The sequence below is a fragment of the Mustela lutreola genome, chromosome 15 (assembly GCF_030435805.1).
Source record: "Mustela lutreola isolate mMusLut2 chromosome 15, mMusLut2.pri, whole genome shotgun sequence".
NCBI classification, from domain to species: Eukaryota; Metazoa; Chordata; class Mammalia; order Carnivora; family Mustelidae; genus Mustela; species Mustela lutreola.
Genome location: NC_081304.1, coordinates 32571493 through 32587248, shown reverse-complemented (window position 1 = coordinate 32587248; position 15756 = coordinate 32571493). Strand labels below are relative to the sequence as shown.

At 38.0% G+C, this 15756-nt stretch overlaps 1 protein-coding gene across 3 annotated transcripts in view; it reads left to right on the top strand.

Annotated features, from left to right (window-relative positions):
• The window catches only part of HSF5 (heat shock transcription factor 5), a 48496-nt gene extending 35157 nt beyond the window's left edge, over positions 1–13339 (top strand). For all 3 annotated transcript variants that reach the window (XM_059149647.1, XM_059149646.1, XM_059149645.1), the window contains one exon: positions 11080–13339. In XM_059149647.1, the coding sequence (XP_059005630.1) occupies positions 11080–11150 (71 nt within the window). In that variant the 3' untranslated portion in view covers positions 11151–13339. The remainder of the gene's footprint in view (positions 1–11079) is intronic.
• The last annotated feature ends 2417 nt before the right edge of the window (positions 13340–15756 follow it).

The window sequence follows — 15756 nt, the reverse complement described above, 5'->3', positions numbered from 1 at the left end:
TACTTTTCTGAAGGATGGTAGAAAGGGTTTGCCTTTAGAATACTGCCAATAATTTTAAATGGAATGTTGTCCATCTTTCTTTTTATTTTTAAAATTTTTAAAAATATTTATTTGAGGGGGAGAGAGAGAGAGAGAGCATGAGAACAAGTGGGGTAAGGAGCAGAGGGAGAGGGACAAGCAAACTCTGTCCTGAGCTTGGAGTATGACAAGTACAAGAAGTCTCACGACCCTAAGAGCTGAAATCAAGAGTCGGTTGCTTAACCGACCAAGACACCCAGGTGCTCCTCCAACTTTCTTTTTAAAAGAACTTCAGTGGGGCGTCTGGGTGGCTCAGTGGGTTAAGCCTCTGCCTTCGGCTCAGGTCATGATCTCAGGGTCCTGGGATCGAGTCCTATATTGTGCTCTCGACTCAGCAGGGAGCTTGCATCCCCCCTTCTCTCTCTCTACCTGCCTCTCTGCCTACTCGTGATCTCTCTCTGTCAAATAAATAAATAAAATCTTAAAAAAAAAAAAAAAAGACCTTCAGCACTTTACCACTTTTTCACCTTTCCTTGTCACTAATCACTACGGTCTTTCTTTGTCGTCTTTCCTTGTACTGGCGCTATACCTTCTCTGTTTTTTTATTTTTTTTTCTTACTTAAGGAGAGAAGTTAAGCATTTCATCTATTTCCTAATGTCTTTGAGGCCTTATCTTCCCCACCCAAAACAATCTGACAAGATATAGTCTCTACAGGGACGCCTGGGTGGCTCAGTTGGTTAAGCAGCTGCCTTCGGCTCAGGTCATGATCCCAGCGTCCTGGGATCGAGTCCCACATCGGGCTCCTTGCTCCGCAGGGAGCCTGCTTCTCCCTCTGCCTCTGCCTTCCACTCTGTCTGCCTGTGCTTGCTCTCACTCTCTCTCTCTCTGACAAATAAATAAATAAAATCTTTAAAAAAAAAAAAAAAAAGATATAGTCTCTACAAAGACAGTTACCTCCCCATGAGGAATTCTGGTACCTGCTGTTAAAATAATAATTTCATCTCTTTCACTATTGTGGTTATAAGTGTAACTGATTAAGTAATTAATGCATTAATTATCCTTATTAACTCTTCATGTTGGTTTTTTTTCCCCCCTAAGTAAAATCTTATCCTTTGGTCAGTGGTGTCGACAGCTGAGTCTTAATTGACCTTGGCTTCCTGCTGGGAAACAGAAGAGTTGTGACATACTGGCATTATTAGGACATCTGATCACATTTCCATTTTATTAGGGGCAAGGAGTAAAATAACTTATATTTAAACTAGAACCTCTTCGCTAAAAAATTAGCTTTTGTAATGAGAATGCATACATAAATACAATTCATGAAGTATAAAATTGTTCTACTTTGATAGAAGTTAACCTAATGGTCCATGAAATAGCTGTATACATGGCTGTATATAGGGTTCTGTGGGATTAGAAGACCTTAATCAAAGTCCATGTAAGAGTTATATACTATTTACTCAAGGCAGTATGGCATAGTTGACAGGAAGAAGGCTTTTGGTTTTAGAAAAACCTGTATTAAAATTAAAACCTAAATTAAATAAAAATTGTTTAAATTTTTAAAAATTTATTATTTATTTTGAGAGAGAGCATGAGTGAGGGGGAGGGGCAGAGGGAAAGGGAAAAGCAGACTCCCTGCTGAGCAGGGAGGCTGGTGCAAGGCTCTATCCCAGGACCCTGGGTTCATGACCTGAGCCGCAGGCAGACATTTAATTGACTGAGCCTCCAGGCACTCCTAAATAAAAATTCTAAATTAAAATCTGGAAGCATTTACCGTGGTAATCTTGGACATATTTGCCTTACTGAGCCTCAGTTACATCACCTATAAAATGAAGATAATGATAATGTAAAACATAACCAGCCTGGTATAGTGCCTGGTACATAGTAACTAGTCAGTACATGGTAGCAATGGAATTTTAGCAATAATTATCATTTTCATAATCCTATCATTGTGTTTATTACTGTTAAGTACTTTTCAAATGACTGGTGTCACTTCAAATTCATGTGGGTTCCCAGTGTTGCCAGCATCCTGTTTTTCCATAGTATACTCTCCATTTTCCAAAGCCATATCATCTACTATGTCATCTCTGCTCTCACTTCCAACACCCTCCTCTTTTCATTCCCAGCTGTAACCTTGTTTCTTACTGAGAAAATGGAAGCCGATACAAGAGAACTTTCATATTTTCCCACCAACAAATCTATCAGTCTACCTCCTGTTTTAGTGCTACGGTCTGCCTTTCCCCTCGTTACCATGGAAGAGGGCCTGTCCTTCCATTTGTGTACAGAATCCCATGTACTTATGGACCTAGCATTTACAGTCATCCCCCTTTACTCTTCAATAATCACTTTTTACCTTTTATGCAAAGTAATTCCCATCAGCATACAGACATGCCATGGTAAGTTCTATGATAAAAAGAAATTATTTCACCTTTCCTTCATTCATATCTCCATCCAGCTTTTACTCCGTTTTTGTGTTTCCCTTAGAGAGAAGCTCCTTAAACATATCCTTTCCTCACCCAGGTTTTCATTCCTGTTACTCAGTTGAAACTGCTCTTGTCAAGGTTTACATTGACTGTGAAGTTGCCCGGTTCTCAGTCCCCACTTTCCTGGACCCCTGCGGCATTTGAACCCACCACTTCACACTTCCTGAAGTACTTCCTTCGCTCGGCCTCTGCGGTATCACCTGTTCCTGGTTTTCCTTCACCTGAACCTGTACTAGTCACTCCGTAGTTTCTTTTACTGAATCTTCTTTATTTTTCCTGACTGGATGAGTCCCAGAGCTCAATTCTTGGACCTCTTTTCTTCTCTTTCAGTTCCTAGGTAATCCCAAACAGTCTCATTGCTTTTATTATCATCTTTATAGTGATGACTCCTAAATTTATATCATAAGCCTCAATCTTCTCTGAACTCCAGACTTGCATACCTTATTGCCTATGCTACATTTTTGATTGGATATGCCATAGGTGTTCCAAACTTAGAATATTCCATCCTTTCCCCAATTTTGCTTATTTTAGGAAATAATACTTCTAGTCACTTCTAGTCAGCCAAAAATCTTGACTTTATTCTCTCACATCCTACGCATTAGCAAATTCTAACAGCTTAATATCAGCGGAGACCCAGAATCCGACCATTTCTCATCACCCTCGCATACTCTCACCACGGTCTGAGCACTACCATCTCTTGCCTCGATGATTGCAGTAGCTTCTGAACCAGTCTTCCTGCTCTGTTGTTGGCCCCTAAAACCTTTCCTTCACACAATAGAGTCATCCTTTTAAAAATGTTAATTATTTCCTTGTTTAACTTTTTCCAGTGGTTCTCCATCACATTTAGAATAAAAAATAAAAATCCTTATTATGGTCTGCAAGATGCTGAATGATTTGGCTCTTGGCAACTGTGCTGACTTCATCTTCTACCACTTTGGTCCTGCTCATCTGTTCTAGCGACAGCAATCTCTTCACTAGTCTTTGAGCAAACCATGCACATTCTTGCCTTCACACTTGCTGTTCACCTGGATATTTACACGGCTTGCTCCTTTATCTCATTCAGTTCTCCACTCAAATGCCAGCTCATCATAGAAATCTTCCTGACTGTGTTCTTTGAAATAGCATCCTATTCCCCATGTCCTGCCCTCCCTCAATCTCTATTCTTTATCCCTTTTTGTTTTTCTTTGGTAGGACTCATCACTACTTGACATCTTCTATTGATTATTTTTCATCCCTCTTGATGGTTAGCTCCATGAGGGCAAGGATTTGTTTTGTTCATTGCTATATCCTCAGCATCGAGAGGTTAGCTGTGGCACTCAGTGTTTGTTGAGCGAATGAATTGCTTTTTTCCCCACTCTTAACTGATCTATTTAAAAAAAAAAATGCTTGGAAAAAAGCAATATTAAAAAAAATGGTGGTAAAATAGATATAAGCTACTTATTACCATCTTAACCATTTTTTTAAAAAAAGATTGTACTTGTTTATTTGACAGAGAGACAGCGAGAGAGGGAACACAAGTGGGAGCGGGAGAGGGAGAAGCCGGCTTCCCACTGAGCAGGAAACCCGATGCAGGGCTCCATCCCAGGACCACGGGGATCATGACCTGAGCTGAAGGCAGACGCTTAACAACTGAGCCTCTCAGGCACCGCATCTTAACCATTTTTAAGCATATAGTTCAGTGGCATTAAGTACATGTAAGGAGTCAAACCACCCCTCAGGTTTCTTTTAACAAATACTGAACAATTGCCTTGGGCTTGGTATAATGCTAGTGTGATAGGGACACATGAGTAGTGTCCCCCACAGTTTTATTCTTCTGGAACCAAGAAGTGGAAATGTTTTACTAAGATGCCATTTCATATCTTGTCATTATGCACTGACTTTTAAAAATTTTTTTTACATTTTTAAATTTTTAAATAATTTTTTATTTTTTAATTAACATATAATGTATTATTAGCCCCAGGGGTACAGGTCTGTGAATCGCCAGGTTCACACACTTCACAGCACTCACCATAGCACATACCTTCCCCAGTGTCCATAACCCAACCACCCTCTCTCTAGCCCCCTCCCCACAGCAACCCTCAGTTTGTTTTGTGAGATTAAGGGTCTCTTATGGTTTGTCTCCCTCCTGATCCCATCTTGTTTCATTTATTCCTTTCCTACCCCCCAAAAACCCACGTTGCCTCTCAACTTCCTCAAATCAGGGAGATCATATGATAATTGTCTTTTTCTGATTGACTTATTTCGCTAATGTTCTGACATTTAAAAGTCAGGTATGTTTGGCTGTGAATTTTACTTTTTGTAGCCATTTTCTGCTTTCTCTGGCAGGGAAATTTGGTCATTTCACATTAATAGGAAAATACACATTTTTAGATAAAATTCACAAAACGTAAAATTAACCATTTTGAAGTGCAAAACTCAGTGACAGTATATTCACAGTGTTGTACAACCTGTACCTCTATCTAGTTCCCAAACATTTTCATCAATCCAAAAGAAAACCTCATATTCATTAAGCAGTTATTTTTATTGCCTCTTCCTTCATTCCCTTGGCAGCTACCAGTCTGTGTTCTGTCTCTATAGATCTATCTCTTCTGGGATATTTCATATAAGTGAATTCATGTAATATGTGACTTTTTGTGTCTGACTTATTTCACTTAGCATAAAGTTTTCAAGGTTCATCCACATTGTACCATTTGTATCAGAATTTTCTTTTTATGGTGAAATAATAGTACATTGTATGTATATACCACAATTCATTTATCCATTCATCTGCTGATGAACATTTGAGCTGTTTCTACCTTTTGGCTATTGTGAATAGTGCTGCTGTGAACATATGTGTACATGTATTTGAGTATTTGTTTACAACTCTTTTGGGTATACACATAGGAGTGGAATTGCTGGATCATATCGTAATTCTGCATTTAACTATTGGCCAAACTATTTTCCCTAAGAGCTGCACCATTTTACATTCCCTACAGCAATGTACAAGGGTTCCTGTTTTTCCATATCCTCATTAACACTTATTATTTTCCTATTATTATTATTGTTATAGCCATCCTAGCAATCCTAGCAATCTTTATTTTACTCATTGTGGTTTTGATTACATTTCCCTAATGATTAGTGATGTTGAACATCTCTTCACATGCTTTTTGGCCATTTGTATATTTTCTTTGAAGAAAGAAAAGATAACTTTTTTTTACAACTATTATAACAATATTCTATTTGATGAAATATTCTGTTTTGGTTAACTATCTCAATTATGCCCCTAGTGAGTGCTACAAGTCAGTAAACTGTGACCTGTGAACCAAATCTAGCACACTGCCTGTTTTTATATGGCCTGCAAGCTAAGCATAGCTGGAGGAAAATAAAGAAGAATATTTCATGTCACATAAAAATGATATGAAATTCCAGTTTCAGTGTCTATAATAAAAAAAGTTTAGTTGGAACACACAGCCACACCCATTCATTTATGTTTTGTCTGTGACTTCTTTTACACTAGACCAGCACAGTCAGATAATTGTAATTGAGACCATATAGCCCCCAAAGCTTAAGATATTAATATATTATCTGGTTCTTTACAGAAAAAGTTGGCCTACTCTATCTTCTTCTACTCAGGTTGCTATAACAGAAACACTATAGAGTGGCTAGCTTATAAATAACAGAAATTTATTTCTCACAGTTCTGGAGGCTGAGAAGCCTCAGATCAAGGCACAGTAAATTCAATGTCTGGTGAGAACATGCCCTCTGGTTCATAGATGGCCATCTTCCTGCTATCTCTCATATGGCAGAAGGGATGAGGGAGTTCTCTGGGATCTCTTTTACAAGGGCACTGATATCATTCATAAAGTTCCACTCTCATGACCTAGTGACCTCCAGAAATTGCAGCTTTCTAACACCACCACATTGGGGTTAGGTTTCAACCTATGAATTTCAGGGAGATAAACATTCAGTCTATTGAAATCTATATTAGAAAGTCGTTGTTCTTAGCTTCTGATCCTTGATGACCAGAGAAGCCCTTAAGAGATAAGGAGGTACTTTTGAGGAGGGCTCAAAATTGACTAATGTTTAGTTTAGTTCTCAGAGATGACCAAATGTTTTAAATTTTGATACTAAACTCCAAGATTAAAGTAATAATGACAGGAACTAAATGTGAAATTCCTAAAGTATCACTTCAATTTCAACTATCATTATTATTATGAGTATCTCCCCTCAATAGGGTTTCAACTTCCCCAATGTATTATTTATGATAAAAACAAAGAAATTTCATGAAATCGCTTCTCCTTTCCCTCCAAATTCTGAAATACTATGATTCTAACATTATCTGTTGGACTATCATTATATTGTTCAATATCTCATTGAATAGGGCATCCTATATTCCAGAACTTCTCAGTGCCCTTCTGTAACTGAATTATTTTGAAAATGTGGTGCGTCTGCCTGACTTAAGTAGAAGCATCTTCTCACACTTCAAGCTTTCTTAGAATTTCTTTCAAATAAGAGACTTCAAGTTGATTAAATATCCAGATTATATTGATTTTAATAGATGTGTGTTTTGTTAGAAAGAGATTGTCAATCACAATCATTGCCATGCTGTGTGTAGGCTTTTTGAGCACATATTAACTTAAGGAAATGCTCAGTCATGCTCCTCCAATTTCTGTAATGCTATCACCCTAAACTGGATATACCCAAATATTGATCTTATGGTAAAAATCTATACTCATTTCTGTTTTGATGGGGTATTTACTTTCTGGTTAAGGGAAAGTGAATGTTTATAAGCAAAGTTCTATCCATTCCTAAAGAAAGGACTTACCATTTTGTAGCTGTTGGATTATGGATGAGACTTCATTAAGACAATAATCCCCAAACCCTAGAGGGTGCTCTCAGTAGGGATTAACATTCCCAAACAAGTAGATGCAATGCTCTTCTCCCTCAAGGCCTTTCAGCTCTCAAACCAACTGAGCTACTGTAATCCCCAAATACTTACCTTCTCGGATGAGTACGCAAGCTTCTCTTTCTAAATGAAGTCATATAAACATCTAGTATCACCCAGCTAGTCTATGTCTTTTTGTATTTTTATTGGTCTCTATACTCTTAACTCCTTAACCAGCTGCTTTGTTAATGAAGGAAGCTCACTTTGATAAAACTACTATGTTTTGATGCCCGTTATTGGAAGCCACGTGCCAAATGCTAATTTAAAGCCAGTCATGAAGGGTAAGAGAGTTTGTTGTACACATTCATTTATATAACTCATTCTGAGGCTGTTACACAGCCACCTAGGCTAGTGTGTGTGTGTGTGTGTGTGTGTTGTTGTTGGTGGTGGTTTTTTTAAAGATTTTACTTATATATTATATATTTGAGAGATAGAGCACAAGTAAGCAGAGCAGTAGGCAGAGGGAGAGGGAGAAGCAGGCTCCCCACTGAGCAGAGAGCCTGATGCAGGGCTGAATCCCAGGACCCTGGGATCATGACCTGAGTGGAAGGCAGATGCTTAACCAACTGAGCCACCCAGGTGCCCCTGGGCTATTGCTTTTTCAAGTATGCCTGTCTGTGATGTGTTCTTGTCCATGATTTGAACTTACCAATATGATAAAATCTTAAAAAAAAAACCAAAAAGGTTTTTTTGCTGCTGTTCTTCAGTCTGCCTCCCCATGTGAAATCTGTAGTGGTTTTACTAACCTTTTATTTTTTTAAAAATTTTATTTATTTATTTGACACAGAGAGAGAGAAATCACAAGTAGGCAGAGAGGCAAGCAGAGGGAGAGGGAGAAGCAGGCTTCCTGCCGAGAAGGGAGCCTGATGAGGGGCTTGATCCCAGGACCCTGAGATCATGACCAGAGCTGAAGGCAGACACTTAATGACTTGCCACCCAGGTGCCCAGTGGCTTTACTAGCATTTACCTTAAATTTGTTCTTTATATATGGCCTGTCTTTCTTCTGACACGGAGCTGAGGTGTTTAGAGAATGTTCATCGTTAGGTATTATCCTTCATCTTTGGGGCAGCTTTTAGAAATCCTGATGCCTAGGTAGCACTCCACACCAATTAAAAGCAGAATGTTGCAGTAGGAACCAGAAGCATCAGTATTTTTTAAAAGATCCCTAGGTGATTCCAGTGTGCCACAAGGTTGAGAAACCACTGGCTTTACTTATTAACCATTTGGCTTAGAGTAGAGTTTCTTGCTTCTGGTAGCAGTTTACTCCTCAGGATCAATTAAGTGACCTGATAATAATGTACTTTAACTATTTGAAAAAAAGATGTTATATAAATATGAGACTGATTTTTATTGTTATATAGACTGAAAAGGAGCACTCTTTTATGGTAAAATATACATAACATGAAATTTAGCATGTTAAACATTTTGTACACTTAAGTGGCATGAAGCACATTCCTGTTGTTGCTCTACCATCACCACCATCCATCTCCAGAGCTTTTATCATCTTCTTAAACTGAAACTGTGTCCATTCAGTAACTCCCATAATAGCCTATAGCCCGTGGCAGCCACCATGCCACTTTTTGTCTCTACAAATTTGACTGCTCTGGGTACTCGTACAGTGGAATTACACAGTATTTGTCTTTTTGTGACTGACTTATTTGAATTAGCGTAATATCTTCAAGACTCAGCTGTGTTTTAGCATGTGTCAGAATTTCCTGATTTTTTAATTTTTTTTATTTTTTAAAAGATTTTATTTATTTATTTGAGAGAGAGAGAAAGAGAGAGAGGTCACAAGTAGGCAGAGAGGCAGGCAGAGAGAGAGGGGGAAACAGGCTCCCCACTGAGCAGAGAGCCCGATGCGGGACCCGATCTCAGACCCTAAGATCATGACCTGAGCTGAAGGCAGAGGCTTAACCCACTGAGCCACCCAGGCGCCCGAATTTCCTGATTTTTTAAGGCTAATTAATACTCCACTGTATGTATATACCACATTTTGTTTATCCACTCATCTGTCCTTGGACATTTGGATTGTTTCCATCTTTTGGTTATTGTGAATGATGTTGTTATGATCATGGATGCACAAGAACTGAATTTTAAGTGATAAATGAGACGCTCATCTGGGTAAATTGCTTGCTCTTTTTTTTTTTTTAAATTTTGTTTATTTATTTGAGAAAGAGAAAGGCAGTGAGAGAAAGCAGGGGTGGGGAGTAGAGGGGGACCAGCAGACTTCCTGCTGAGCAGGGAGCCCAATGTGGGGCTTGATTCTAGGACCCTGGGATCATAACCTGAGCCAAAGGCAGATGCTTAACCTGTTCAACAAGTGAACAGGTGCCCCAGATCACTTGTTCTTTATGGATAGGTTGTAGTGTTGTTCACCAGATGAGTTCACCTGCCCCTAGTGACTGGTTTTCCTTTTACAAAATATGGTAAAAGTAGTTACTATTCTTTATGCTTTCTGGATTCTCTCAAATACAATAGTAGAATTATTTTATCGAATTAGGTCTCTTGCCTACTCTGTTGGTCAATTCCACAAAAGCTGTGTTCTAGAAATATAATGATAAAAGTCTGTATCTAGAATTAAATCAAGAAATCATGCTTTATAGCTTAGTTTAATTCCGAAGGGCTACTACAGCAATATTTAAGCTTCAAAACAAACCTGAAAGGGGTTCCCTGGTCTAGAAGTTATAAACCAGAAGTGTGTATGTTGCTCTAGAAGCTGCAAACTAATTAGCTTGGGTCTGAAGCCACATTAGGTTCTTTTTACTTCTGCCTGTGTTACTCAGGTACGTTAGCTCTACTTCTATACATGATCTTAGTTTTTTGTCTTACAAAATCTACTACCTGAGCTAAGAGTTCACTTTTTAGTTCTTTCCTTTTTTTTTTTTTTTTAAGATTTGTTTATTTATTTTAGGAGGGATGGGGCAACGGGAAAGGGAGAGAGAAACCCAAGCAGACTGCACTGAGCTTAGAGTCAGAGGTGGGGCCCTGAGGTAGCAACCCAGAGATCACAACCTGAGCCAAAATAAGAGTTGGGTGCTTAACCGAGTGCGCCACCTAGGCGCCCTTAGTTCTTTCCATTCTTGGTGAACCAACTCTCTTTGTCTCTTACTTCCATGAAGGGTATGTTTCTTTTTTACAGAGAATTCAGATGGGTTTTTCTACAAGAGAGCAGCTGTGTTGTCAGTAAGTGGAAATTTTATGGAGTCAATCAACTTTGGAAAAATAGTGATTACTTATTTTAACACTGTATTTCTGAAGACACGACTTTTTCATATTCCCACAAGCCACCCACCCACTCATTGTTATAATATCAAAGAAATGAATTTTTGTGTGTGTGTATATTTCACTTTGATCCCTTTGACACCTTTCCTTAATTTTTCACTTAAAAGGCAGTTGAAATGAAAAGAGGCAGCTACATCACTGAAAAGATATAAACTGTACACTTTGTTGGTCTCATTGGGTTAACAACTGGGCTGCGTCTGTGTGCTCTAGAGGTATAAGGAATGACCGAAAATTGAGAATCTGATGAGATAGTATAATTTTAGATCCAATTCTACATTTAAACATGAGCAACTTGTTCTTGTCTGAAGACTTACCTGTCGAGCTCTACAATCCAAGAGGCTAAGAGTGAGTAAACAAACCTTCTTTCTTTCTAGATCTTCATCTGCTGGTGGACGTGGCCTGCAAGCAGGAGCACTTTCCAAAGGAGGAAGAATTAAAAGAGTGAGGAACGGATGACAAATGTGACATTGTGCACTAGCTTAGCTGGAGGCAGACTAGCCTTGCACATGACACACTGTTGGGATTTTTTCAGTTCTGTTAAGGAAAAAAAAAAGTATTTTTGTTTTGTTAATTGAGAATTTTGTTAATTGAGAATTGGAACTTTGGTATTTACTACAGCTGTTTCAGATTATTTACCTTGACAAACTACTAAACATCAAGCAGCCTTTTTTTTTTTTTTTTTTCTTTTTGCTGCCCAGATCCCTTTCAAATGAAAAGTCCTGGCCTTCTGTTACAGTCCAGAAGCATCTAAAAGCTGCCGCATCTCTGTGCTGGAGAATCATCTGTGTGTGTGCTGCTTTGCTATCTTGCCGTTCTCAAACTGTAGTCAGCACAACGCCAGTGGGGAGCTCAGTCTATCTGTTTCAAGTCACAGTGTGATCCTTCTAGAGAAGATTGTGTGAGAAACAAAGGCATGTGAGGTCACCAAGATCACAGGTCTAAATGGGTCAGGAATTCCAGGGAAGAAACTCTGAGAAAGAGCTAATTTTCTAAGTGATTAACCAGGAAATGCTCTTACTTCCTAACCCAGCATTCTGTTTCAAAAGCAAGGCATCCGGACTTGGACCATCCATCACACTTAACAGCCCCTGATTCTTTTATATTAATGGGAGCATTCTTCTATTTTCATATCTTTCTTTAATTTTAACGATACATTATCATAAATGGTAAGAAGGTTTTGTTGTATATCACTTATTTAAGTGTCTTCTAAAGAAAAGTATTTGTTTATTATATTTATAAATGCTGGTAGATTTTAAAGTTTTAAAGCTTTGTATTTTTATTAATATTGCAGGATAGAAGGATAAAGGATACATGTGTAAGATATTTATTTTGAAGGGGAAATGTGTGAACAAAAACAGTAAGAGATTTAACACTGTTTTTTTGCATTAGCTTTTTATATTAAGTACATATAAATTCTCATCTATATGAGATATTGTGTGCAAATTTTGGGAAAAACTGATTAGTAGTCATTTAACAGAAACTGTATACCTCTGATGTTCTTAATACTTTATGTCTGGTTTAAGCTTCTGAGAGAATTTTAGATAGTGGGATAGACCATAACATTTTTATTTTATCCCCTCTGTAGGATTCTAAATTCAAATAGTAGGACTGTGGGACCGGTTTTTAGGAGAGGTATCTTGGGTATCCACTTTCTGTGGTTGATCCCTCACTTGCTCATCCAATGACAGCAAGAAACTGTCTGATTTTAAAGTCTTTTAAACTGGCTAGAACTTCCTTATCGGGTTCTGTTTCAGTTGTCCTAATAAGAATTGCAGGGACAAAAGGAAAGCCTAGGAATATGAAACTAATTAAAAAGAAAAGGCACTTAGTGATATGACATAAATACTATGCTATTCTTCGTGGGTGTAACAATTTGTTTCTTAAATTGCATTGCACCTTCCCAGTGATGTCAAACCATAGAAACATTACAGAGATAGTAGTTTTTCCAAAATGGATGAGTTCTGTATTGGTATGCAGTGACTCAGTTTAGATATGAAAGTAGATTCTGAAAAGTGACCTGTTTGGTCCATCTGATTAGACTAGTCGATGTCCATGTGATGGGCATTTACTCATCTTTATTAGCAAGGTTTAAAAGATGAACAAATTATCAAGACTCCTCCATCTTTTGGCCTGACTATGTATTTTGGCAGAGTATGTGAAGAGGAGACCCAATTTCCAAATGAAGGAACTTTGCCTTTTCGCTGTCATGTTGAGAAGCTGATAAACTGTATAGGAGACATTCCTTCCCTTAATATGCCTTTTTAGCTTTTTGTATGTTGAAAGAAATAATATCTTTTGAGGAACATGTGTCAAGCAGAAACCTTGGCATGGATTTGGTTTCAGTGGTTTAAAGCTTAATTAATGAAATACCTTTATCAGCTTCCCAAACTTTTTTATATACGAATACAACAGACCAAGGAGCTGGATCTCCTGCTTTGCTCACATGCCTGCTACCTATCAACTAAAGCTATCATCACTGACTTGGGGAAAATGGCAAAAGATAAAATAAAATCTTTGTGTGAATTAGCCAGTAGGGTCTGATACATATGAACAAGGTTTCTGACTAGGACCTTAGTATTTCAGCACCTTAAGCACGATAAATTTCAATCAGTCAACAATAAAGTGAGTATTTCAACTGGATTTGTCTTGCTTGTTTTTACTGTTTTATTGGTGATCAGTAGAGATCTCAGTCATCTTAGCAAAATTTAAAAAAGAATGTATTCTGTTTTTCAAAGAATCTGACTTTAAATAAAAAGTGTCAGGGTTTTTTTTTTCCCATTTGCAATTGAATAGCAGATGAATCTTTCAAATGCCATTAGGAATATGGACATTTCTTGGACATGTTTATAAAAAAACCTGTTGTTTTTTTTTTAAGGAAAAGGATGAGTAGTCTTCAGTAACTTTAGACAATCCAGATGTGGAAATAGATCCTGAAGGATGATCTTTCTCATGGGTAAGATTAGGTGGTTGATGTCAGTGAGATGAACATTTCATTACCACAGTAATGACATCTTTATGACATCTCTGTGGAAGTTGTGGTATATCAACCCCTGAAGGATAAGCAAGAGAATAATTTCTCTTGCTTGTCAATTCTGGTGACCTAGTAAACACAATATATCAGTGCAATAAACTACGTAGGGCTGTTTGGTTTGATCCTGAGTATCTCATGGGAGACCCAGGTTCACAATACATATTAGCATCATTCCTAGATCATGCAGTTTCCTTGAGAGAGGGAAACCACATCTATTTTTATTTTCCTTCTTTTAACTAAGTGTGTATATTAACTCTTAGGTTTGTTTAGGTCTCTTAACTCCTTTGCAAGTTTCAAGCATGAACAGGTGAGGCAAAGTCCATTGGTAGGAGATATTTTTGCATCTATTAAATATACAGTAATGTATATTTTGCATTATTTATGCTCTACTATTACACAATATATATAAAATAAAAAATATAAAACCATAGAAGTTTTTTTTTTGAAGTTTTTTTTTTTTTTAAGATTTTATTTATTTATTTGACAGAGAGAGATCCCAGGTAGGCAGAGAGAGAGGAGGAAGCAGGCTCCCTGCGGAGCAGAGAGCCAGATGTGGGGCTCGATCCCAGGATCCTGGGATCATGACCTGAGCCAAAGGCAGAGGCTTTAACCCACTGAGCCACCCAGGTGCCCCAAAACCATAGAAGTTTTTAAAAAATTTGTTTGAAAAGAGCTGTAAAGGTCTATAGTTACATTGTGTTCTTAAGGTCCAACCAATAAAGAGAACGTGCTAAATTAAGAATTTATTTTAGAGCTTATTTCTCAGCTCTATGTCAATTATTAGGCCAAAATTGCCAAAATTATTCCTATAAACCTTTTTTAGGGAAAAAATGTTCAAGGTAAAGAAAGCACTCATACTTTTTTGCTCTAGAGGCATTATGTCAGTTCAAAGTTTTATAACCAACCTACAATGCAATTATTGTTAGCCACATTTTACAGATGATCAATTTATATACTCTCATTTGTACAACTAAAACATTTTTAGTCTTCTGTGCTTCTTACCACAACTAAAATTTCAGTGTAAAAGCAATCTAAGTGTGCACTTCAATATGTTAACCACGTTCACATTGTACTTTTATACAGTTTGGAGAGATTGTTGGCAATAGGTCAAAAATAAATTGGACACAGTCCAATAAAATCTGGAAAATTTGAAAATTCAAATTTTAGACACATATATTAGAGACTTTTGCATTCTCATGACAAGGTAACTAAAAGGGGTAGAGTTCATGGTTGTGGTAATTAGCCAAGAATTGGTTTTCTTTTTGCCTACACACTTCTTATGAAGCATATATATTTTACTCCTTTGCCTGTGTTGATGGCAGACTTCCTCGCAATCTTACATTGAGGGCATGGGTGTGATCCATAGTATTATTTCATTCTCCAATGACGTGAGAAGTAAATAAGAGGTTCCAGGCCTCTGATACCAGCTTGATCTAAAAAGCTCCATACAGGCACAGTTTAGAAAAGAGCTGCTGAATTTAAATACGTAAAAAGCTGAAGCAAAACTATGTGTAAAATGGACAGGATTCTTGCTGGTGTAGCAGACATGAGACAGCAATAAGGGCTACAGCACTGGATCACTTCATCCTGGCATTGTGCCCTTTCTAGACACTAAAACCCGAAAAGAGCAGAAACGAAACCCCTTTGAACTTATTTGCATAGTCTTGTGTCTGCTCTTTCATGTTCTGGGTTTTCACTGTTTTATTCTCTTTATTTCCTCATACGACCATTTATGTTCTCCTGGTTGCAGAAGCTGCTTAGATGTATGGGTGAGTGGACTTGATTTACATGTGGTAGCTTGCTTACCAGGACCAAGTTAGAGCATTGAATTGGATGCAGTTTGGCTGTGGCTCCATAGAGGGCGTAGAGGAGCCGAGAGAGCAGAGAGCAAAAGAACGTGCCTGGCTCCGTGAGTGTGCGCGCACTCAAGCCCTTGCCCTCCAGTCAGCCAGGAGGAGGGGCGGGTTGCCTCTAGCTGCTCCACCCTCACTTTGTGTCAGCAGGTAGAGAGCGTGATTGC